The following is a 25,892-nucleotide window of genomic DNA, read 5'->3' as shown; positions in this document are numbered from 1 at the left end:
ACGTTTTTGTTTTTTTAAAAAGAACCATCTTTTATTTATTCAGCTCCTTGCTTATCCTCCAGAGGACAGTAAATGACAATCCCCAAGCCTGGAAAATAGTGTTCTCTTTATTGCTGTTGCAAATAATTGGATTTCAGCAGTTACCAGCATAGAAATAATTGCCACATGTAATTTGAAAGTTGTCTTATATTGACTGTGCAAGAATCCTTCCCTGGACATATAAAGCAACTCTGATTTCCTTCTGCTATCTCAGATCCAGTGATGGCTGGTGCCCATTTGTGATTGGTAGGATGCATGGCGAGGGACCCAGGTGGCGCTGTGGGTTAAACCACAGAGTCTAGGGCTTGCTGATCAGAAGGTTGGCGGTTCGAATCCCTGCCACGGGGTGAGCTCCCGTTGCTCGGTCCCAGCTCCTGCCCACCTAGCAGTTCGAAAGCACGTCAAAGTGCAAGTAGATAAATAGGGACCGCTCCAGCGGGAAGGTAAACGGCGTTTCCGTGCGCTGCTCTGGTTCGCCAGAAGCGGCTTTGTCATGCTGGCCACATGACCCGGAAGCTGTCTGCGGACAAACGCTGGCTCCCTCGGCCTATAGAGCGAGATGAGCGCCGCAACCCCAGAGTCGGACACGACTGGACCTGATGGTCAGGGGTCCCTTTACCTTTACCTTTTAGGATGCATGGCAAGGAGCCCAAGTGGTAGGTGGAGCCAGAGAACCAGTGTCTGACTGTGTCTTTTCTTGTTTTTCTTCCCTGTTATGGATGCTTTGAGATTCCTGCATTGCAGGGGGTTGGACTAGATGACCCTTGGTGTGCCTTCCAACTTTGCAATTCTATTACTTCTACAACAGTTAACACTGAGACTAAGGAGGAGGAAGCTGGCAGACAATACTACCCTGTACTGGGCTGTAAATAAGAAGGCAGGCAGGTGGGGGGAAGAAAGCAAGAAGGCAGGCAGGCGAGGCTGAGGGCAGACTGAGGATAGTGTAGCAGTGCCCCATTTGCTCTAATGGTCCAGCCTTCACTGCAGCCAGATCTCACTTTTTATATGTATAAGCAGAAGTCATCCCAGAATCCTTTGCTGTTTTGCCTTTCCAGTTCAAATCAGCTCATCACAAGTCTTACTGTTCAACCAAATTCACACAAACCTCTCTCAGAAGCAGAAGCCTCTGCAGCTTCAACTTTTCCATGTCAGACGATGCAGTGTGGATGTGTGTGCTGTTTTAAAGGACCCTTCTGGTGACTTTACTATTAAAAGACCGAAAGCGGCTGCACACATTATTTGATTAGACATAAGCCTTAAGATATCTAAAGAGTATATACACACTCAAGCACGTCATGTGTGAATGTGACAAAACAGAAAACAGATGTATTGCAAACACATGCTTGTCAACTTCCTGTTGAGTGGTACACCCAGGTTTGAGACTGCATAGCGCCTCAAATGGCCTGATTTCTATTTTGATCCAAAAAAAAGAAAAAGTGTTTCCAAAGGGTCAACATACACACACTATTCCAGAGGCAGCTATACCACTTTTAAAAGCTATTGTAGTAAAGATAAACATCTCTTTGCCACTGCTACTGCTTCTGGGCTTCGGGTATGTTTGTTGCCAAGTTACTGCCTTTGTTCATGGGACAAGCCATCCAGAGAAATCATTAATCCATGCCCAGCCTTGTCTTAGTTCCTTGTTCCTTGTTCCTTCTGCTGGCAAGAGTAAAGTGCACTGGACGAAAACTAGACAAGAGAAATACAACCTGCAGCCATGGGCGATGACCAGGAAAGCAGTTATGAGAGGAGAGAAGACAAAGCAGGTATGTGGTGGTCTCCCCCCCCCCAATAGATTGCTGGTTTGATCTGGGACTGATTGGTCACAAAAATCCTCTAGCTTTTGAAATCTGCTGTTACTCTAACACTGCCGCCGCCTGATCTGGAAGCATTCTGCAAACGGAATACCGGAAGGGGGTTGGAATGCAATTGAATTAAAAGCATATCTGAAAGTGGGAGAATACAATCGGCTTCCATTTGCAGGGCCACTTAAAAAAAAAAAAAAGACTTCTGAGGAAATCTCATCAGCAGTTGGGGAACCTCTGGTCCACTATGATCGACTTTTCAGGGAGGGGATGGTATAAACCAGGGGTCAGCAATTTTTTTCAGCCGGGGGCCAGTCCACCGTCCCTCAGACCATGTGGTGGGCCGGACTATTGTTTTTTGGGGGGGAAATGAATTCCTGTGCCCCACAAATAACCCAGAGGTACATTTTAAATAAAAGCACACATTCTACTCATGTAAAAACACCAGGCAGGCCCCACAAATAACCCAGAAATGCATTTAAAATAAAAGCACACATTCTACTCATGTAAAAACACACTGATTCCCGGATTGACCACGGGCCAGATTGAGAAGGCGATTGGGCCACATCCGGCCCCCGGGCCTTAGGTTGCCTACCCCTGGTATAAACGTATGAGGCCCTCTTAAGGAGAGATGCTGTGGAACTTGACAATGAGCATATGGAATCTGGGATAGTAATAATAACAGCCCCAGAGCTACAATTCCCAGAGTGGTTTAACAATTCCCCTTCACAGGGAACTTGGAATTGTAGCAGTGGGAGGGGAATAGGGAGGTCTCCAAACAATTCTCAGCACCCTTAACAAACCACAGTTCCCAGAATTCTTTGCAGAAGCCATGATTGTTTAAAGTGGTGCCGTAATGTTTTAAATGTACGGTGTCAGTGTGGCCTAGATAGTATGTAGGCTTTTTCTATATGCATGCATTGATATCTGGTGCAGGGTGCATTGAAAATGGGCTGCTTCTTCCTGAGCCATGAATGGCTCGTTTCTTATTCTGCTTCCTCTCTCCAGGGTCCAGCTGGGGTCGCCATGGCCCGCCATCTCTCTATCTCCAGCTACCAAGCAACCAGACACTACGTTTCCGTGGCAACAAGGCAGCGGCCTGGGGAGCCGCTTGGGAGGGGGCATCCGAACCTGAGGTTGACCCTCAGGAACATGTCCCAGAATTTGTAGGAGGGGAGGAAGAGGAAGACAGCAAGCCACTGAAAGAGCTGCCCCTCTGCCTTGAGGAGAAACGGAAGCTCAGGTAGTGCCAGGACGCCTGGGTCCTTGAGAAGGGGGGTGAGGATTGATACTCAGAAAACCCGAGGTGCTGCAGGCTTGGGCAACCTGTGGCCCGGGGGCACATGCAACCCTCAGCTTAATTTAATGTACCGGTAGATGTTGACCTTATCTGCATACACACCGTAACATTTAAAGCACATTCCCCTCCCCGAAGAATCATGGGAACTGTAGTCTACCCCCTCACAGGGCTACAATTCCCAGCACCCGGAAAATCAATGGGGGTGACAGAAAAAGAGGGAGGGAAAAAAGATGGCCCTGTCCACCTGCGGTTCTGACCAAACCTTTTGTCTCTGGCCCTTCCCCACCACCAGTATGCAGCCCCTGACAGGAAAAGAAGACCCCCAGGTTTTCCTAACATTCTCATGGGGTAGAGAAAAGGGAAGCAAGAACATCTGGGGAAAAGAATAAGGATCTGATGAATTTCTTCTAAAAGATAGGTGTGCCCAGCTGGGGGGGGGGGACACAGGTTGCAAGGGGAGGGGTGTGTCTTGACTGGAGGGTGCTGCACAGCAACTAACTCCTAATCTATAGATCACAGCCACAACATCCATTTGAAGCACATGGCTTTCTCCAAATAACTCTGAACTGCACTGGGAAATGTTGGGAGCTGCTCTGTGGTGGAAACTACAGTTCCCAGGGTCCTTTAGGAGAAGCCATGTGCTGTGTGGATGTGACACGTTTGTGTGGAAAATTAAAATGTAGAGAAGCTGAGGGGCAGCATTTTATAGCATTTTGAGATATGGTACTTCATGTTAACACTCTGAGGTTCCTAATAAGCCACCTGATCCTCCACCCCTTTTCAAGAGTTCTGCAGGAGCAAGCAGCCAGCAGGCTGAGTGGTTGGGAGCTCTGGCATGTGTGGAGGCGGAGGACACTCCGGCGTGTGAGGAGCCAAGCGAGCTCAGCGGTCGCCTATGGGGAGATGTGGAGGAGCACGCTTCGCCACATTGGAGGTATGGGGAAGGGGCTCTTAAAAGTTTAGTGGAGAGGGGGACAGAGTAGGACATGCTTTGTGTTTCATGTCATCTTCTCTCCACACAGGCCAGTTTGGAACAGGGATCCAGTCCTACTTCAACTTTCTCCGTTTTTTGGTCTTGATGAATTTTGTTGCCTCCCTGCTGGTGGCAGGGTTTGTGATTGCTCCGAATGCGGCCTTTGAAGCCTTGTCACTCAATCGGACAAGTCACCAGAACAGCAGTTTAGGTAAGCCATTGGGTAAGGAGGGATCCTGATTAAGGTAAGGAGTTATTTAAGTCTTCAGCAGGAGCTGGACTTCCAAGGTTTATTGAGGCACAACATATCTCTTTGAGCAGGACTCCTGTGTCTTGGACAGCTGTGTAGGAGGCAGAAGTTCAACAGGTGTAGCTTCTCCATCACTGCATTTCTGTGGTGTGTGACCTGGTGTATTTCTAAGCCTATCATGCAGGCATTAAAAGCTTGTCCAAAAAAAAAAAAAAACCCCACAAAAAAACAGATGACACCCCACTGGGAAGGGGAATGGAGCTAAGAGGGTTGAATCACAGACTCCAGAAACCAATTCTGTAGGAGGAAAGGAAACAAATTTTATTGGAAAAAGGGTACCACAAGCTCAGATATTTTGGTCCTGGTCTTGTTATTTTATTTTTGAGCCCCTAGGCAGGAATGTGTTATGCTGCACTCAAATTTAAAAAACAACAACAAAAAACTCACCCCTCAAATTCTGTAACAAATACACCTTATTTTTGCATTCAAAAATATATTATGCAAATGCTAATTATGTTTCCACATAGTTACTTTGTTCTCCATTATTTATTGAGTTTTTTTCTGATTTAGATTTGAAATAATGGAAACAGACATCTGTTGTGTGCATGTGTTAAGGTGATGACAGGAAAAGGAGTAGTATGAAAGTATGGAAACATCTCTGTGACACTAAGGGCTAGGCACTTGTTTCTAAAAGTTTGAAGCTGAGCTTCTCCACATCCTCCGTCTCCAGGAATATATGCGAGATATTGCACTTATCTACCAAATCCACGGAACGTACAGCCCTATTCTTAAAGCAGATCAAAGTATCTCCCTTTCCACCCTATCGGATCCCAGGACTCTTGGGTTCACCAAGAGATTAACAGGGTCTAACAGTATAGAGAACAATAGGCTTCAGGACTCCTTGATTCTGTGGGAATGGGAATGGAACAGGGACAACGATCTCTTCTCTCTTCCCTTTCAGTGAACGAAGCTTGTCTGACTTACAACCCCTCACCCAGAGGCTTGGTCAGCTTTTTTTCCTACATAATGGACCTTCTGTCAGGCAAGGTGAGAGACTGTATCCCCAAGAAGAAACTGTGGAAGGCTGCAGCAGTGGCCTATTTTCAGTCTTGTTGTTCATTTCTCTCCGTGACAGAGTTTCATGGAGCTCACCTACCTCTTCTATGGCTACTACCAGAATTCAGCTGTTGATTTTGTCGGCTTCTCGTACAACTGCCCCCTGGCGTATGTACTGACAGCACTCTTCTACCTCCACTTCTCCCTGACGTGGATTGTACGGAGGTGAGGGCAACTTCAAGTCATCTTCCACACACCCCAGACAGAACTACAGCTCCAGGAATCACCTTCCTCTTTCTCTCTTACCCACCTTCCATAGATCAGTCTATTGCCTCAAACGCAGCCTGGTTAGTGAAGATGCTTCCCTCGGATCCTACAGCAACAAAGTCTTTGCCGGCTGGGATTTTGGCCTGGTGGAGCACAGGGCGGCACAATTAAAGCACAACAGTATTCGCTACGAACTGCGGGTAAGACAAAGCAGGCAAGCTAGAAAAAGAGCTTGAGGCTTGCTAGTTGGCACTTAGGATTTTATTTCAGGGGTCTAGTACAAGGTATACTCATGGCCTCAGGCAAAGATGTAGACAAGGATGGGGAACTGGATCTGGCATTGGCAAACTCGGCCCTCCAGATGTTTTGGGACTACAACTCCCATCATCCTTAGCTAACAGGACCAGTGAAGAAGAAGAACAAGAAGAAGAGTTTGGATTTGATATCCCGCTTTTCACTACCCGAAGGAGTCTCAAAGCGGCTAACATTCTCCTTTCCCTTCCTCCCCCACAACAAACACTCTGTGAGGTGAGAGGGGCTGAGAGACTTCAGAGAAGTGTGACTAGCCCAAGGTCACCCAGCAGCTGCATGTGTAGGAGTGGAGACACGAACCCGGTCCCCCAGATTACGAGTCTACCGCTCTTAACCACTACACCACACTGGTCAGGGATGATGGAAGTTGTAGTCCCAAAACATCTGGAGGGCTGAGTTTGCCTATGCCTGGGATAGATCATTATCTCCTCCACCCACTGTGGACCAACTTTGACAGGTGAGTAGCAGCACCCATCTGTCAGTCACCTGACATCACTGTGATGTCACACATGATGTCAGACCTAGGGCAAGTAGGCGTGCCTTGGCTGAAATGGCCTGGTGGGCCAAATGGGGAACCCGGTGGGCTTAATTAGGCCTGTGGGCCAGATTTTCTCCTCCTTTGGCTTAGATCGTCCCTCACCTGCTTTGCTCCAGCCCTAACAGGAGGACACCCAAAGCTCATCTCCCAGAATTCCCACATCACACGTAGCTTGATCCTATCTCTTCCTAATTCCAGTGACAAACTGCTCTCTGCCTACTACCCTCAGCTAGAGATTTGTCACCTATCCTGAAGTCTACTTCAAGGAACCTGTGCCACCACCTCTGTTTTGTTGGATTACCAATTCCTGTCAGCCCTAGCCAGCATGAACAGTGGACAGGGCTGACGGGAACTGGGGTCCAATGACGTCTGGAGGGCCAAAGGCTCCTCATTCGTGGTCTTAATGGGTGCCTCCCCAGACAACTGGAGGGAGATCCCTGTCAGAGTCACTCGAGCTGATGAAACATCAACTATTCCTTCTGAGGTTATTTGCCTAACAAAGCTGGTAAGTAGCCACCAACTTTGTTAGGCAAATAACCCCAGCACTAGAGTAATTTGGTCACTAAAAATGGCAGCTAGGGTTGCCATCTCCACCCCACATCCCCTCAAGCTCCAGTGCTTTTCAGCAGCTCTGTCAAGAGGGTGAAATTCAACAGGTGCAGTTTTCTACCCAGTTCTACTTTGCATGCTGCACACTATGCTTGTTGAAATTTCTGCCTAGCTTGCTGTTGTTTAAAAGCTACCAGAGCTTTACCAAAAAGGTGGCAACGTTAAGTACATTTGCCTTCTTAACTCCCCATCAAAGCACTGCTTTTTAGCAGTTGAATGGCAGGCAGAAATTCAACAGAGGCATCTATCTTCTTCATCTGCATCTGGCACTGTTGGATTTCAGCCTGCTTTTTCCCCGCCTTTGCTGCAGGGTGGGACAGCTGAAAGTTGCTAATTGCATTTCAGCTTTTGACAGAACCTGCTAGCAACACAGAGAACAAGCACTTTGATGGCTTTTTTGTCCCTGGAGTTAACTAATATCCAGAACAAATGAAGATTTGGATAGGAATAATCTCAAAGGAGATGCACGCTGCTTATCCCCGGCCCGCCCAACACCCTACGGTGCTCAAGGCTCTTTTTCTCACCTCTTCCTCCCTACCTCCAGATGGATCTAGAAGAGGAGGCAGTTCGCAGGCGCCAGGCAGAGATGACCACGGCACAGCGCACCAGGCTCTATGTCCTCCGGGGGGTGCTCAATATTCTGGTTTTGGGGCTGCTAGGAGGATCTTTCTACTGCATCTACCGGGCAGCGACATATTCCCAGGCACTGCTGGGAGGGGTAAGGAAATGGTTCTCACTTCACACGCAGGAGGCAGTGATGGTCACTAACTTGGATGCCTCTAAAAGAGGATTAGCCAAATTAATGGAGGAGAGGCTATTGATGGCTATTAGCCGTTATGACCATGCTCTGTCTTCACCGTCAGAAGCAGAAATACTTCTGGATACTAGTTGCTTTAAACCAAAGGAGGGAAGACGCTCTTGTGCTCAAATCCTGCTTGCTACTTTCCCACAGGCTACTGTGAGAACAAGTTGCTGGACTAGGTGGGCCATTGAACTGGTCCAGCAGGCTCTTATTACATTCTTAAGCTTAGGCAGGTGGGTGGTATTCCTGGGTTGACACAACACTAGCCTTGCCATTGCCCAGATGAGCAGTCCAAGTACTGGGGGTGGCGGGGGGGGGATGGACTGAGATTGCAATGGCTTGCAATAGCTCTGTGTCTTTAACAGCTGCATAGCTCTGCCCAGCGGTGCCTCACTACCTGCCTGTTGAAGTTCTGCATGTATGAAGCCCGGTTTCTGACACTCGGAGAAGGCAGATATAAACCTTGTTCCATTTCTCACTAGTACAGCCATCTTGCCCCCAGATCAACCTCTCTCTTTCTCTCTCGTTCTGCAGACAGACTCCCAAGTCAAAGGCCAATTTGTCCTGGAGCTTCTGGTGGCTTATCTCCCGTCGGTTGTCATCACAGCTGCCAACCTCATTGTCCCAATGATCTTTGAGGTCGTCGTTCAGCTAGAGAAATACCCGCTCAGCTTCCAAATCAAAATCACGCTTCTCAGGTACATGAAGTGCTGAGTCCTTGGGAGTGCCTGGGACACACCTGCCTCCTCTTGCAGAGTCACCTGTAGCTTTCACCTCTGAGTGACAGACAGGACTGGATTGAACATCATGCTAAGCAGGCTATAGGGTGGGAGCCAAGGCCATCAGTTCCCCTTAGTGAACAGTAGGGAGCCTGTCTGGATCACAGTAGCCCCTGAATTATTTTCAGCTCTGTTCTGAATCATAGCCAGGGCCAGATTAACAATCATGCTAAGTAAGTGGCACAATAAGTGACATTTACAATGTTTCTGTGTGATCTCCACACAGCCATTGCTTCCTGCAGTTCTCTTTGCAGGAACTGTACCATCATAGCCTAGGGATCATGCCTGGCTAGTGAAGTCAGGCACTAGTTGAGGGCCAGGCTGGCTTCGGGGGCCTGAGACTAGGCTCTGAGTGGGGCAGACTCTTTCAGTTCATACTCTCATTTCGCATCAGGCTCATCCAGGCTGCAGGCAGCAAGGGCCAACAGAGCTGGAACATAACAAAATTGCATCATACTGTGAGTCTGACCATGGGTCCATCTAGCTCAGTGCTGTCTACACAGACTGGCAGCAGCTCTCCAGGGTTTCTGATGGAACTCTTGCAGCTTTACCTAGATTTGCCAGGGACTTGACCTTTAGAAGACCAGGAACAGGTCATCTCTCCCCCCCCCACCACCACCCACTTTCCCTGGTCAGTTGGCAAACCTACGTGTCAATCTTTCTGTCTGATAGGAGTGTCTTCCTCCGTCTTGCAAGCCTGGTGGTTCTTCTCATCTCTCTCTGGAGCCAGATCACCTGTGGTGGAGATCCACATAAGCCTGCGTGTCAGAAATGTGGCTATAACAATCATCTCCATCCGGTGAGGTTAGAGTAGGGGTCCCCAAACTAAGGCCCGGGGGCCAGATGTGGCCCAATCGCCTTCTGAATCCAGCCTGCAGACAGTCCAGAAATCAGCGTGTTTTTACATGAGTAGAATGTGTCCTTTTATTTAAAATGAAACTCTGGGTTATTTGTGGGGCATAAGAATTCATTCATTTCCCCCCCAAAGAAAAATATAGTCCGACCCACCACAAGGTCTGAGGGACGGTGCGCCGGCCCCCTGCTGAAAAAGTTTGCTGACCCCTGGGTTAGAGGGAGATGAGAGGTTTGGAGCCAAGACTCCTGGGTTCTCTAGGTGGAGAATGAGTGGGCTAGAAATCGTGATGCCTTAGTTCCCTAAGAGGAGCTAGAATTCAGCTGGCAACTGCAAGAGGTGGTCCTTCCCATGCAGGGGCAGAATTTTGTCCACTAGGGTAGGGATCAGGAACCATGACATGAAAGTTTAGGTAGCTTAGAGAAAGGGCTGTTCTGAACTATGATTCCTCAATTAGATGGGAGAGAAATTGTGGGGCTCTTTGAATGGAGCAGAAGGGAAATGGATAGTTATAAAATAAAATAAAAATATTGAGGTGTTTCCCCCCCCCCCCCCCGTCCTTCCAGTGCTGGGAGACCTCTGTGGGGCAGGAAATGTACCGGCTGATGATCTTTGACTTGCTTGTCATGCTGCTTGTCATGCTGTTTGTGGAGTTTCCAAGAAAGTAAGTATTTTATAACCCCCCCCCAATGTTAGGTTTACTTGCTTTCTTATATTTGACTAGAGTCCTCAAAATGACTCCCAACAATTGACACACCATGGACCATATGCTAGAAAAAACTACCACCAGCACCAATGGAACAACTGCTTCCCCACCTAATGTGCTTTCCCACAGAGCATTGGTATAACATGGCCAGCATTAAATAACTTGGTTTGGAGATTTGTTTAATTTGGTGGTGGGGCTTACAGTGGGGGACAGCTTTTGTGTTTTTCCTTCCTTCCTATGTATGTGTTTAGTTTGGCCTGCCAGCTGAGAACGGATTGTTTCCACGCCAAGAATTCCCATACTGTCTATTTATTCCCTCACTTGAATCCAGTGGATTCACTCTGTGGAATCAAGTCAACGTTGTTGTCCTCTGACTGTATCCCATTGCTTTTGTGGTGTTCTCCTATCTTTCTTCAAACCTGCTTCCTCTGTCTTTCTTTCATTTAAAATGCAGTTTGCAGCACCAAACTGTTCTATGTCGACTAACAAAATGCTATTGAAGCTCTTAAGAGTTACTGTGGCTTTAAGTAGCAACTTCCTCCTTGCCCCCACTTTCCTATTCAGCATGGTAATAGCATTGCCGATGACAGCTTTTTAATTGCTTCCTAATTATAAGGGGAGAAGTGGGGGAGCTTCCATTACTGTTTCCCCCTCATTATTATTTTTCTTTTCATGTTTAAATTATGAGATAGAGCTCTGTTGAAATAAAACTAGCAATAATGAAGTCTGCTACATCCCAAGACAGGAGTCTGAATGCACCATCAGACTTGATGTCATCCCTGAGTTTGTGTCATGTAATAATTTACTTTGGCTGCAGTCCTATACCCTTACTGGGAGTAATCCCTACAGAACTCGGAGGCACTTGCCTTTTGAACACATGCCTTTAGGATGGCGAGGTTTTCCACACAGAGTAATTAAAATACAAACAATAATGTTTGTTGGTTTTTGTTTCTTCTTCCCACTCTCCACGTCTGTTATGCTGATGTTTAGGCCCTTCTACCCCACACTAACCTCATTCACCCAGGCTCTGAAAATATGAAGCAAGACAGGCTCAAAAGCACTTTCAGGGTTTTGTGTGAAAATGGCCTTTTCCTAGCATACATCCGTGCCTCAGTTCCTGTACCCGCCAGTGCTGTTTAAAACTTGTATACATTTCAGAATAATTAGGATACTATATAATAAAACCATTCCCCACCACCACCCTTTGGAAGACGCAATAATAAAAAAATATTTGGGAGGCTCACCTCGCATAATCAATCACAGTACACTGCGTGCGTACATCATTTGAATGGAAGTGCCCATCAACTTTGCGGGAGTTCAGCCCCCTCAAATGTTTTTTTTAGAGGGGTCAGAGGGAACTTGGCCCCTAGGAGTTGGCTCCTATGATAGCAACAGAGTCCTGGGCACCAGTGGTGTAGCAGGTAGGATGTTCTATCAGGACCAGGAAGACCTACCTAGATTCCTATCCTACCATGGCCATGAATCTCAGTGGCCTTGGGCCAATCGCACGGGTTGTTGTCTTTAACTAAGCTCTACTCAAGAGTAGGCCCACTGAAATGAATTAAGTTTAATCATGCTCATTAGTTTCAATGGGTCTCCTCTGAGTAGGACTAACACTGGATACAGCCCTTCCCCAGTTTTCTTCAACCTTAGGTTCCCAAATATTGCTAGACATCAACTGCTGTCATCCCTGACCACAGGCTATACTTACTGGGGATAGTGGGGGTTGTCGTCCATCAACATCTGAGAGACCCAAGGTTGAAGAACACTGGGACGTAGCCAGTCCTACTTCACAGGTTTGCAGAAAGAATAAAAGGAGGTGTGGGGTGGACCATTATTTGTCACTTAGAGCTTCCAGGAAGAAATCTGTAATATAAATGGAATGAATGACTGGAGGAACAGAAGAGCACGTATTTGTGGCTGGGCTGCAGGTGTCAGATGCCGCCTCTGGGATCCACGCCTGTCTTCAGCTTCTTTTCTTTGCCTTCTAGGTTGCTGGTGACCGCCTTCCCTTCCTGCCCCTTGCTGAAATTCTGGGGGCATCAGGAGTTTGTGGTGCCTGCCAATGTCCTGGACCTGGTGTATGGGCAGACCCTGTGCTGGACGGGGGCTCTTTTCTGCCCCCTGCTGCCTGTACTCAACACCATCAAGTATATTGCAGTCTTCTACTTGAAAAAGGTGACTCTGGGGATGGGGAGTGATTAACCCTCTTAACATTTCTCCAACTGGGCTGCAACCCTCATTAAAAAGTTATGAATGTTCTCTGGCTATGAACTGGGCAACCTTAGTTGCAAAGGATCCTGGGACATGTTCTAAGGGTCACGCTTAGTTCAGTGCTCCATCTGGCCAGGCCTTCAGGGATCACAGCGGGAGGGTCTCCCGAGGTCTTTTACATTTCCTTCCCTCTTCCTTCCAGCTAACCCTCTATGCCAATTGCCGTCCAGCCGAACGGACGTTTCGTGCCTCCAGCTCCAACTTCTTTTTCCTGTTGGTTTTGCTTTTGGGTTTGGCTATTTCCTGCGTCCCCGCCCTCTACAGCATGTTTGTGTGAGTATAAATGCACCCCCTCTGAACCCAAGTGCTTCCCAGTATCTGTAACAGAGCCATTTGCACCCACAAATGTTGTTCACTGTTGGCACATCTTGTGTCTTATATCTGACTGTGGGGACTTAATGTGCTCCTCTGTGTGAAACTGCTTGCCCCCGCCTCTAAAAAAGGGAAACCCAGAAGGGCTGGCCAAAGTATAGTGAAAAACCAACACTATGTGGCTTACAAGATATGCAGATGGGCAGTCAACGACCAAGGGCCTTGCAATGAAGGACATGATGACAGACATAGAGAATTAAGAGCCTAAATGGCTGACTGCTCTATAAAGAATGGAGGGCTAAGCAGAGAGTTCGGCAACCATTAATGCTGCTTGGTAGGGTCTGCAGCCCATCATGTGCTCATCATGCAGAAGGTCTGAGGTTCAATCCCTGGAATCACCAATTTAAAAATTATTTTGGGATGGGAAGAGCTCTCTTCATCTAAAGCAGGGTTGAAGAACCTGTTGCCCTCCAGATGTTCCTGAACTACAACTCCCAACAGTCCCAGCAAAGTTAGCCAAAGGCCAGCAAGGATGGGATTGTTGTCTTGCACTATCTGAAGGGCCAAATGTTCTCCACGCCTGAGCTTGGACAGCTGGTATCAGTCTGAGTAGGCAGTTCTGAGCTAGAAGGACAAATGGCCTGGCTCTGTAAAAGGGAATTTCATACTGCTCCCTAATCTGAGTGAGAGAAGTAGCTGAGCAAGGATCCCTTTGCTGTTAGATCTGTGGTGTCGTCGTCGTCTCCCCCCCACCCCCCGCATACACACAAAGATATTGTTGTGGGTTTGTAGGGTCAGTATGGATGATACCCGTGGGGTCCTTTCAAATCTTGTGTCTGTGGGCTTAGAATCTATGAGAGAGAACCTGCTGAATCAGCCAGATTAGTCTCTTTGTTAAAGGCCTTGGTTGGACAGTTAAGTAGTGCAATTTGCATAGGATAATAGAATCGTAGAGTTGGACAGGACCCCAGGGGGCGTCTAGCCCAACCCCTGCAATGCAGGAATCTCAACTAGATCATACATGACAGATGGCCATCCAACCTACCCAAAGAGGAGACAAATGAGTGGGCCTTCCCCCCCCCCTCACCTTGCTGGAGGTTGTCTTCATCCTGAGAGCCAGTGTGGTGTAGTGATTAAGAGCGGTAGACTCGTAATCTGGGGGACTGGGTTCGTGTCCCCGCTCCTCCACATGCAGCTGCTGGGTGACCTTGGGCTAGTCACACTTCTCTGGAAGTCTCTCAGCCCCACTCACCTCACAGAGTGTTTGTTGTGGGGGAGGAAGGGAAAGGAGATTGTTAGCCGCTTTGAGACTCCTTAGGGTAGTGATAAAGCAGGATATCAAATCCAAACTCTTCAAACTCTTCTTGTAGTTGTTTCAACAGACAACTGGCCCTGCAGAAGCTGGCAGTATTTTCATGATAGCTTTTGATGCTTTTCATTTGTGTAACCTTGAAGTTGCCCTTCACACCTACCGCTTCCGATTCTTCCGCTTTATCCCTGCTCTCTCTCCTCCAGTTTGCCTCCTTCGAAGGCCTGTGGTCCATTCCGGGGGGAGCCCACTATGTGGAACACTGTCAGCAGTGCTATCTCTGAGTTACCCCGCACTGCCCGGGACTTCTTTGGATTTGTGGGCTCCATAGCATTTGCTGTGCCCTTGTTCCTACTACTGAGGTGAGAAGGAGCTGGGTATCTGAATGGGATGCTAGTGTGGTAAGGTTCAGGTGTGGATCGGGGAGGAAAAGAGAAAGGTCTTCTGAGTCCAGAGTCCATCTTGTGGAATGGAAAACACTGTATTTATTTAAATTAATTTTACCCCATTTTTAAGGTGCAAAAGACACTCAGCATGGCAGTTTACAATGATCACTAGTAAGATGGCCCCTCCTCTCAATCTAAAGAGCACAGCACAAAAGGAAATAAAATTGGGAGGGAGGAGGAAAAAACCAAACACAGGTGCTAGTCTTAAGTTACAAAGTTCTTTGGGGTTCTTTTGCTGTGTGGGGAAGCAAGCTCTCTATGGTTGCTCCTTCTCTGGTTGATCCCCTCCTTGCTATTCTTCTTTTTGGGATATGGAGGGAGCAGCTTCACAGTGCAGTGGTCCCCTGATGGCAGAGACCATTGTGTGCTGCCTTTCACCTGTACAGTCCCAGGGCAACTGCAGTGCCATTAGCACCTGTCCCCTCTCATCTATTTTTTTTCTCCCCCACCCCACCCCCCTTTTTAAACCTTCCTAGCATACTCATGTTCTTCCTCAAGGCACTGGCTGACTCCTACAGCTCTGTGGTCAAAGGCCTTAAATGGCAGCTCCGTTTGGTAAGTGGTTCCTAACAAGGATAGCCAGTGTGATGCCTTTCAGGTGGTTTGGACTGCAACTCCCACCTTCCCCATCCAGCGTGGTCGATGGTGAGGGATGATGGGAGTTGTAGTCCAACAACATCTGGAGGATCCTGTGGGAGATGCATGAGTGCAAGCGAGAATGAGATTTAGAAATAAAAGACAGAGAGGCAGCGCTTTGACCAGCAAAGGCTCTGAGAGAGAAGAATGCTCCCCTGCACTCCCACCCAGGGTATTTTATTACACAAAGGGAAATCATTACAGGATTACAAGATTCAAACGAACCAATCAAATTCATCCAGCACACCTCAAGGAGTCTTCATGTGGTCGGTATAAGGTAACAAAGACTTACATGAGAAACCCAGGAAACTTCCTACACACCAAAGCATGATAATAAAACAGAATATTGCAGGAGGGAACAGGAAGGTCATAAAGCAGAAGTTAGCAGGGGAATGAGACTAGCACCCTGTCATCAGAACTCTTGTTGTTTACCTCACCCCTCTAAGGGTTGGGGATCAAAGAGAGAAAGATCCTATCTAAAACTAACACAGGAATGCCTGGCAAATGGAAATGCAGCATCTGGTCCAGCAGACCACGCCCTAGTGGAAAACGTGACTTGACAAGTTAGAAAAATGGAGTCCACATGGATGCTACAGGATCCGACATTATTCACATCTGACAAGGGTCAATGTTAAAGAATGGGTGGGTAGTGGAATACACTCTCAATCAATTTTATTGTATGTAGCCAAAGGCCTTTACAATGGGGAACAGAGAATAAAAGGAAACTTTCATCTAAAATCATACAATGTAACCTGTAGCAGTTTACAACATCAAAAGAAATTTACAACATAAAAATTTAAGATTGGAGCGCATTCACATAGCTGGAACAGAGCGTCTTGGCTGCCAGCGCAAACTTGGCTACCTGCAGTGTAATACATAGATGTTTATCTGCTATGAGTTCCAATGTCACTTCCTGTGCGGATCAACCTGGAAGCCAATTAAGAATTGGCGATATAATTTTTCCTCTGGGCGTTGTATACAAGGGGCAAATCCAGCGCTGACAGGTTGAAATTGGCAGACTCAGAGGAGGAAGAGATTAACAGTGTGGTGCACACATTAATAAATGTTTTGAAAACTGAGATAATTTCCTCTCTGTTAATTCTGTTATCAGTGGCCACCAAAAAAAGGGTGAGATCACAGTTCAGTGTGAGAGATTCAGTCTCTGCCTTCTCTGATAGTGGGGCTGGGAATACAATGGCCACTTAAGCATCAGTCAAAGAGAAGACACTGCTTTGCATAAAGTTTACACGTGCATAGATCAGGTGAAAAATATCTGTCAAATGCAGCCCTTCAAGCCTCCCTCTGCCCAAATCTCTTCCCCAGGCCATGCTCCTCACTGGTCCTCTTCTACAACCACCGCACACACTTACCCAGGCTTTTGACACTTGAGGTGTATGTTTTTAGGACTCACCTTACTGTCTTCTGCCACCCTATCAGGAGGAAGCCCCTGCTGCCAGCCACAATAACCAGGGTGATGCTAGAATAATCTAACTTGCTATTCAGCAGTTTTTTAAAAGATATCCCGTCACTATCCTGGGGGGAGAGAGAGAAGAAATTGTGGTAGGTGAACTCCATCCAAAATGGAGGGAGGGGGGAAAGGAAACCTAGCAGCATCCTCACACCACCATTTCCAAAGTTGAGGGAGGAATTTTATTTCTTCTCCCTCTTAGAAGGCAGATCTCATTTTTTATTATTAAAAAGGAAGATCAAATGCTGAAAAATGTTAGTGATTTTATGGGCTCCTTCACTCAGTGCAGTATAGGAGAGATGATGAGATAAATGTCAGTTTTTAATTTTCTCTTTCTGTCCCTCAGGAGGGCCAGGACAAACTTTTCCTGGTGAAACAGATCTCTGAGCTGAGCCAGTGAAGCAAATGGATGCAAAACGAGAGATCTCTTCTTCTCATCGGAAAGAATGTTAGGATATCACTGATTTTGGCAGTATTGATTCTGCAGATTCCATCAGCTCTGTTCTTCGATGCTGGATCCTCCATTCTTCATAGACAGGACTCTGACCAATTTTGCTGTATGACAAATGTATTCCTTCCAGTAGCACCTTAGAGACCAACTAAGTTTGTTCTTGGTATGAGAGAAGTGTGCATGCACACGAAAGCTCATACCACTCATACCAAGAACAAACTTAGTTGGTCTCTAAGGTTGCTACTGGAAGGAATTTTTTTATTTTTTATTTTGTTTTGACTATGGCAGACCAACATGGCTACCTACCTGTAACTGGACAAATGTATTTTTATGTTTTATGGGTGCCAGAATTTTTATGTTTTATGGGTGCCAGAATCCATGTACACAGATCCTTGACCCAGCTTTGAAGTGAAATGCTGCTAGATATATATAACTGACACAAAAAACAAACACCTGTTGGGAATTAGACTTCAATGCTGCAATGAAACAGAGAAACATAGCTCAGTGGTAGAGCACCTGCTTTGCATACAAAAATATCTGAGGTTTAATCCTTGCCATCTCTGGGTATGACTGGGGAAGAGCCTGGTCTTAAAAACTGGAAAGCAACTGCCAGACAGTGTAGTAGACAATACTGGGTAGATGGATCAATGGTGTGATCTTGCCTTAAATCCTGGAAATAGGGTTGCCATATTTCAAACAGTGAAAATTTGGATGGAAAATTTGGCAAAGTTGTTGGACAAATGGCAACCCTACCTGAAAAGCTACTGCCAGTCAGTACAGACTCACTAGACTAACTTGGAGTCTGACTTGGAAGAAGGCAGCTTCCTGTGTTCCTAATATCTAAAAAATATGTGTGTCACCCCCTTGGAACAATGTTTCATATGTAAATGTTATGCATATCCAATTAAATTTTATGCAGATTTCTTAATTGGGTGGCAACCTACTAACAAAGGAGACATTACACATTAGTTCAGGAAGATTTGGGACATTGAATTTTATTTGTTTACCATTATGTAGTTATTATGAGTTCACCTGTGTTTTCTTAATGTATTTGATGAATGGTGAGTGGCTTTGGAGTACTGGTGCTGAGGACACAACTGTGGCTGTTGGACTCACCCTGTGGAAAGCCCTCTCATCAGGTATCAGAGTTAAATAATTATATAAATTTTGTGGACATCTGAAAGCAGTCGTGTTTCTGGGAGTTTTTAATGTTTGGTTTTGTCCCTTTATATTTTGTTGGAAGCTGCCCAGAGCAGCTGAGGTAGTTCTGTCAGATGGGCAGAGTATAAGAAATAAATGACTCCTACTACAACTACACAGGGCCTCACATGTAATTGATGGATTCAAGTACAGTATAACACATAATTGAAAACATTTCAAAAAGTGTAGCTTTATGCAATGTGTGTTGAGGCATGAGGGAAATGACTGTTTCGAATACTGTATATGAATACTACTGAGAATAAGCAGTAGTCGGTTTATGGCGGAGGCTAAAACGGGGGTCCGTTTCTGATGCATAGCTGTCAACTTTTCCCTTTTCTTGCGAGGAATCCTATCCGGAATAAGGGAATTTCCCTTTAAAAAAAGGAAAAAGTTGACAGCTATGTGATGTAATCTGGGCACACGTGCAATAGAAGCTATTATTGGAAGAAGACTAACCGGAGGTAACAATGTGTCGCAAGAACCGAGCACTTCCCGGGAAATCGGGGGTTTGATTTATATGCAGTGACACAGAGCCTGATAAATTCTCACGCGCCGTCATTGAAACGAACGTGTGTGACTCTGCACCAATCAAGCCGCGGTACAAGAGTACAGAACAAAGTACGAACTCAACATTCCGTCAGATTGTAAGGGCGGTGCGCGATGACGCAAGGGGCACGTACAGAGACGGCGTGGGCACCCCACCAAACAAAAACAGAGGGCGGGGCTAGACTGACACCGGAAACGGAAACTGGGAGGGAGGAGGGCGGAAGCTTCGGAAAGAAACAGCAACAGCCAAGATGAACATTCTTCCCAAGAAGTCATGGCACGTGAGGAACAAAGACAACGTGGCCAAGGTGCGGCGGGACGAGGCGGAGGCCGAAGCGCAGCGGCAGAAGAAGGAGGCCCGAGCACTACTTGCTGAACAGGAGGTACGTTGTCGTCAATGCGCATGTGCGAAGATTTTTTGCGCGTGCGCAGTTTTCTAGTCTGCGCGACGTCTCCATTGCGCATGCGCGTGCTTTAGTAATATACTCTGCCAGTTAAAATTTATGTAAAAAGGCAAACAAATGAGGATGGTGATTGGGCGAGTGAAACATGGCGGAGAAAAGCCAGGCGAAGCGCTTACGGGAGGGAGAAGACAGGAAAATGGACTGGCGCAAATGGAAGCAGGAAAAGAAGGGAGGAGAAGAAGAAATGGAAGGAGCTGAAGCTGTTGAGGAAACTGGATAAGATGATGATGCAGGAGGTGGCAGAGAAACAGAAAGAGGAGGCAAAGCCCATTGAAGATAAAGGATGCAACTACACAGTCAGCGTCGCCCTTCCGGGCTCCATTCTCAGCAACGCCCAGTCGGCAGAGTTGCGGACTTACCTTGCTGGGCAGATCGCCAGGGCCTGCGTCATCTTCTGCGTGGACGAGATTGTGGTGTTTGATGAGCAAGGGGAGGATTCAAAGACGGTGGAAGGTGAATTTGAAGGGATCAAGAAGAGAGGTCAGGCCTGTGTGCAGCTGGCCCGGATACCTTAGGAAATCTTTCTTCCCCAAACACCAGGACCTCCAGTTTGCAGGACTCTTAAACCCCTTAGACAGCCCCCACCACGTGCAGATAGGTGAGGAATCGGAGTATCGGGAAGGTGTGGTTTTGTCACGGCCCACCAAGCCTGGCCGGGGATCCTTTGTGAACTGTGGAATGCCAAAGCAGGTACAGATCGATAAGCAGCTGGAGGCAGGCCTTCGTGTTACAGTGCGTCTCAACCCACAGCAAAATCCAGAGAGCAAAACACAGAAGGGGGTGGTCGTTTCATCACACCAGCCTCGAACTGCTTCTGGGCTGTACTGGGGCTACAGTGTCCGCTTGGCATCCTGCCTGAGTGCTGTGTTTGCTGAGTCCCCGTATAAAGAAGGCTACGATGTCTCCATTGGAACCTCTTGAGCGAGGGACCTCCGTGGACCAGGCAACTCTGCCTCCTTTCAGACATGCTTTGATAGTTTTCGGAGGCTTGCAAGGCCTGGAGGCAAGCGTGGACACGGACCTGAACCTGGAGGTCACAGATCCAAGCACCTTGTTCGACTTTTACTTGAACACCTGTCCAGGGCAGGGCAGCCGCACCATCAGGACCGAGGAAGCAATCCTCATCTCTCTGTCGGCGCTGAGACCTCAGATTGACGAAGCAGTGAAGAAAGGCAGCAGCCTCTGAAAAGAAGCAGAAACTCAAGCATCCAACATGGGCAGACCATCATCAATTTTTACCTCCCAGCCAACTTAACACCGAAATGTGAAGTAGGACCATCTTCTCTCTGTTTGGAGGTCAGGAAACTCACTTCCCTGCTGCCACTGGATGATTTGATTGTGGAGCAGGTTGGAGCATTCAGACACAAAGAAAGGGGAAAGGGCTTTAAGACTGGCCCATCTACCTCAGCTGCCACTTCTCAGAAGGAGGCATCTGCATCAAACTTTTGGGAAACAGTGAAGACCTAAGTGTGGCGATTGACTGGGGGGTGATGCCTTCTAGCCCAAATGCAATCTGTTGCAACCACATTCATGTTTAACACAGGAGCAACAACTTTTATCCACAAAATTAAGACTGCTAAACCTACAGTGTAAGAAGAAACATATCAAGTATGTGACCTAATGTGATATTCCAGGAGTATCTTGATCAATGAAATGACCAAACTTTTAAAGGTGTAAAGCAGTGGTTCCCAAAGTGGGCAATACTGCCCACTGGTGGGGGGCAGTGCAATTACTTAGCAGAGTGAAAAGGACTATCAGATGTTAAAAAGCTGGTATCACTGGATCAAATTCATCAATTTTGTTGAATTAAATTAAATAGTTTTAAAGGGGGGGAGGCAAACATATAAAAGTCAAGAAGTATAATGAAGCACCTGAATTCATATACACTATTTCCGAAACTTGCTATATTAAATAGTTAACCACCAGTTACCATTGTTGTGAATGTAACTGTGCTTGATCCTGTATACATTTGAGCATTGAACAGAAGTGTTCCAGACATAAGATACCTCTTGCATTTCATAAATTTTATATATATATATATATATATATATATATATATATATATATATATATATATATATATATATATATATATATATATATATATATATTTCTTTACCCAGGAGTGTGTACATATATGCTACTCTGCCAACTATGGATAACATTTCATACATCAGATTAAATGGGCCGTAGTTCACAGAAACGTGTGTCACAATAAACCTGATAGTCTTAAAATGCCACAAGAATTTGTGTTGCTGCTCTTGTGTTCATATTGTATATATACCACGTTGCTGCTTTTTTGTTTATAACAATTGCTCTTGACTTCTGTCAACCCAGTTCTTTGTTAAAATACATGAATTTAAAAGTGGTCGGCTTAGTGGTTCCCCAATACATGCACACTCTCAACATTTTTGCTTTGTCCCAGTCTTTTTCTATCATAACTCCTGTCTCCAGTAATAGAATAGATTTATTGTTAATTTGACTGCAAAGTGGCTATCTTGCAATGAGCCACAGGCTTTTAGAAAATAATGTAAGAGACTGGGAAGGAGAAGGCAGGCTGGCTATCATAACAGAGAAATGTGCCACAGCAAGGTAACTATGCAGGCCGGAAGGTGATAAGGGCAGGGAATTGCACCTTGGACAAATTCTTCTCCTTTGATCCTAGGCCCGGACTGAATTCCTACGCAAGAAAGCACGCCTGTCAGCTCCAGGAGGTGATGACAGCAGCTCGGACATCCTCGCTTTAGGCTCAGAAAGGCCCTCGCGCCATCTAAATCTCTTTCAAGAGTTGGAAGAAAGTGGCAACAAAGAATATGAGGAGGAGAAGAGGCAAGAGAAGGTAATGGGAGGAGGGGAGCTTGTTGTGGAGGCTTTCTTTTCACCAGCTGCAAACCTGGCGGTCTAAAGGGCTCCAACCCAGCCAGGGTGCAACATGAACTCCTTTGCCCCACTTGCAGGAAATAACTCTGGCAGAGTTGGTGTGGGGTGGTTTGGGTTCTTGCTACCCTCTGGCTGTGCAAGGGCAAAATGTGGAGGGCTAGTAGCATAAATCTTCAGGGATTTATTTATCTGGCAAAAAAGTTTATTTTTGGAGTATCTGTTCCCACTTGCCTGTCATATATATATATATAGCCCTGGTTTGCCTGGTCCTTTGTGCTCGATGTGCTTCCCATTCCAGGAAAAAATAGGCTCCCGGCTTCCACCCTTCAATGGTTAGCCTTCATTGTAATCTCTTACTGCCTGGTGAGTACTCACTGGAAGGAAAAGAACATACCGCAGTGAGGACCAGTGAATGGTCTGGGAGCATCCAATGCGGTAACATTGTTGAAGCTAAGTGGATAGAGGGGACCTGAGCTTTATCTGGGTCAGGGATAGCCAATACAGCCCCCTCCATGTGTTGTTGGGACTCCAACTCCCATCAGCCTCAGTCAGCATGGCCAATGGTTGGGGATGATGGGAGTCAAGCAGCACCTTTGGCTCCCCCAAAATAGATGGTCTGAGCTTTGTTAAAGGGGGAATAGGGATGTGACAGTCCATGGAGCAATCTCGCACAGGCAGCATTAACACTGCTTCAAGTAACATTGCTTTGGGTTATTTCACTCCTCCCAGGAGCGTCGGGAAAAAGCTCTGGGTATCCTCACGTACTTGGGCCAGAGTTCAGCAGAGGCCCAGACGAGTCGTCCCTGGTACCAGGAGCTGCCAGAACGCAGTGAGGCCGTCGCCAAAGATGAGAAGCTGAAAGGGAAGTTGGATCCCCTGGCCGAGATGGAAAGGCACTTGCGGAAGAAGAAGGGATCCCACAAGAAAGACGGGAAGAAAGACAAGCAGGAGCAAAAAGGAAGCGGAGGAACTCTGGCTTTCAGGTGTGTTCCTTTAGCAGCCTAGGCCACAGCACAGGACACGGCTGCTCCTTCCTGCTGGCTGAGACGGGACGCCCCAGGCAACAAAGACCCACCCTTAGGAGGGGGAGGGAAAGGGAAGCCACACATGTGCATTTCAGGTAGCACACCTCCCATCTGTAGGTGGCTGCTCTGAAAAGAGGAAAATGCTCTTTTGCATAAAGTAAAGTGGTGGTTTACAGAGCAGCAGTTACAGCCAAGTCTTAAGAAATAGGTCAAAGAGTGTGAAGGGTTGTTTGCCTGTTTTTGTGCTGCTTCGAAGAATCCAGCTCTCAGAGATAGAGACTTACCGGTAACGGTAATTTGTCAAAGTAATAAAATTGACTCCTCTGTTGCAGGGTGGGATATTGGCCCTGGAAAGGTGGTGGAGGGGGACTCGAAGTTCAGCCTTTTTAAGTATTGCCCCTTACTGGTCCTGCAGTGCCGTTGTCAGGTGTAGAAAGGAGGATATAGGGCAGGTGTGGGGAACCTTTGGCCTGACAGATGTTGCTGAACCTCAGCTCTACCCCTAAACTTACGTCCCCTCCTCTACATTTTATTGGCAATAGCCTCTATGTCGCCTCCCAAAACAGGACAAGAGCACAAAACAAAGAATTCTTGTAGGCAGGATGGTGAGGATTACAGACATTTGCAGTGTCCCATCTACACTTCAGTTTTTAACCCAGGCATGGGGAACCTCAGTCCCAGGCATAAACTCAGCCTTCTGGGACTGTTTGGCGCTCGAGACTTTCCAGGCTGCATCCCTCTCACCAGCTCCGCTTTGCACCCTTAAACTCTTGTTATTTTTTGCTGCCTCAGATGGAGGATAGAAGGGGATATGCAAGTGTAAAGAAGCTAGTCTACTGTGTAGAAAGGTAAAATTCTTGCCTCTGGGCCTGCCTACCACCAGAATGCCCTCTGCCAATACAGCCTCTGGGCTGAAAAGGGCTCCCCACTCCTCTTCTTAAACCCTTTTGTTTCCTTCTCAGGCCTGCCCCTTCCTCAGCATCGTCGTCATTGGAGCAACTGCGCCAGGAGAGGTTGCGCCGCGAGAAGGCAGAGCGAGCCCGTGCCGAGAGCCTTCTAGCCCAAAGGGCAGGCACCCTCCCACTCCAGGAGGAGGAAACAGATGAAAGAAAACGGGGCTACAACTCTCAGTTTAACCCGCAACTGGCAAGAAAGAGAGTCTGGGAACCACAGTGAGGTGTCGTGCAAGCGTGATATTACCAAACGCTGCAATGAGACAATAGCAGTAGCAATGCTGTCAGGCAAAGCATGTTATCCTGCAGTATCAAGAGAGGAATGCTGTCAGAATCAATTTTCTTCAAGAGGAATATGCATTAATTTTCTTCTTGCTCGATGCAACGTATTATTTATTGAATTCATACCCGGGCCTGGGGCGTGGACACGTTCTGGTCAGTATACAGTAATCAGGATTAGGCTAAGGAAGACTTTGGCATGTGGGCTTCAGTAATACACACACTCACCTTATCACTATCGTTTTCTGGATTAGGGCTAGGCCAGAGGCTGCTCCACCAGCTATGCAATCTAGCAGTTGCCTGCCTTGAGACCATTATGTACAATGGCAGCTGGATAACAAGTTCTGCCTATTTACTCCAACCCCCCCCCCCCCCGCTTCCAAGACCTCACCTCTCCCTATTCATCTTCGTTTTCCTCAAGGAAATTGGTGTAGGCCAAAGCCTGTTAGTATCTATTGTGCAGGATATGCATCAGTATCTACTGTGTTTTGAAATGGATTCTGGCCAATAAAGGACACCGAACACCTGATGCTTTGTGTTCATGAGTCTCCACAGGAAGTAGCAGCAGTGTCATCCTCCACCAAAACAGCTCAAGGACCTGGAGGCAGCAACAAGAAGGGCCCTCTGCATGCTAAAGTTCATGACAGAAAAGGCTTGGAAATAAGCTTCCACCTGTTTTTTTAAATTAGTCTTTATGCTTTTGTATAGGCGTGAAAGTGTGTTCTAGGCAACGCAGGCCAAAGTCTCAGAAAGAAGCCTGAATAAGCAGTGGAATAGAAGCACCAACTGTGAAGTGGGAACATTAGAAAAACCCTCTTGAGTCAAGGTAGCCACCTGACAGACTGGCCAGGGCTGCTGTGAGTTGTAATTCAACATCTGGCGACAGCACCATTTGCTGCTGAACTCTAGTAGGGGCAGCTAATTTCAGTGTACACATAAATCTACATTCCCTCTTGTCACCCACGTAGTACTGGGTGAAGATCTCTTCTGCTGTTTAGTCGTGCCCGACTCTTCATGACCCCATGGACCAGAGCACGCCAGGCACTCCTGTCTTCCACTGCCTCCCGCAGTTTGGCCAGACTCATGTTAGTAGCTTCGAGAACACTGTCCAACCATCTTGTCCTCTGTCGTCCCCTTCTCCTTGTGCCCTCCATCTTTCCCAACATCTTTCCCAAGAGAGTTTTGACTAAACATGATCCACCTGGAGCAGGAACCGGCAAGCCACTCCAGTATCCCTGCCAAGAAAACTCCATGGACAAAAACAACAGGCATATAAAAAGATCTCTTCTAGGCAGCTTTTAAACATGGCACATCCCACCTTAAACATAAAATCACCACCTTGAGTCACTGCGAGGCACAA

At 47.0% G+C, this 25,892-nt stretch overlaps 3 protein-coding genes across 3 annotated transcripts; all 3 read left to right on the top strand.

The window, feature by feature from the left end:
* The first annotated feature begins 1,720 nt into the window (after positions 1 to 1,720).
* Positions 1,721 to 17,252, top strand: TMC4 (transmembrane channel like 4). The gene is made up of 16 exons (XM_033169245.1): positions 1,721 to 1,805; positions 2,853 to 3,087; positions 3,930 to 4,078; positions 4,167 to 4,328; positions 5,329 to 5,414; positions 5,503 to 5,648; positions 5,743 to 5,890; positions 7,694 to 7,867; positions 8,486 to 8,649; positions 9,403 to 9,529; positions 10,150 to 10,247; positions 12,281 to 12,467; positions 12,706 to 12,836; positions 14,391 to 14,546; positions 15,107 to 15,185; positions 17,081 to 17,252. Exons 1-16 carry the CDS (start codon positions 1,757 to 1,759, stop codon positions 17,132 to 17,134), a joined length of 2,145 nt encoding a protein of 714 aa, XP_033025136.1. The 5' UTR covers positions 1,721 to 1,756; the 3' UTR covers positions 17,135 to 17,252.
* A 1,864-nt stretch (positions 17,253 to 19,116) lies between these two features.
* Positions 19,117 to 25,050, top strand: LENG1 (leukocyte receptor cluster member 1). Its single transcript, XM_033169247.1, has 4 exons — positions 19,117 to 19,314; positions 22,061 to 22,234; positions 23,005 to 23,258; positions 24,263 to 25,050. The coding sequence occupies exons 1-4, from the start codon at positions 19,183 to 19,185 to the stop codon at positions 24,474 to 24,476; spliced, it is 774 nt and encodes a 257-aa protein (XP_033025138.1). The 5' UTR covers positions 19,117 to 19,182; the 3' UTR covers positions 24,477 to 25,050.
* Positions 19,422 to 21,210, top strand: LOC117058223 (putative methyltransferase C9orf114). Its single transcript, XM_033169246.1, is given in 4 exon segments — positions 19,422 to 19,564; positions 19,566 to 19,900; positions 19,902 to 20,313; positions 20,315 to 21,210. Coding segments are annotated over 4 exon segments (1,098 nt in total). The 5' UTR covers positions 19,422 to 19,480; the 3' UTR covers positions 20,582 to 21,210.
* Positions 25,051 to 25,892: the final 842 nt, after the last annotated feature.

Source organism: Lacerta agilis, chromosome 14, assembly GCF_009819535.1.
Source record: "Lacerta agilis isolate rLacAgi1 chromosome 14, rLacAgi1.pri, whole genome shotgun sequence".
NCBI lineage: Eukaryota > Metazoa > Chordata > Lepidosauria > Squamata > Lacertidae > Lacerta > Lacerta agilis.
The sequence above is the reverse complement of the archived record's forward strand: the minus strand, read 5'-3'. Positions and strand labels throughout refer to the sequence as shown.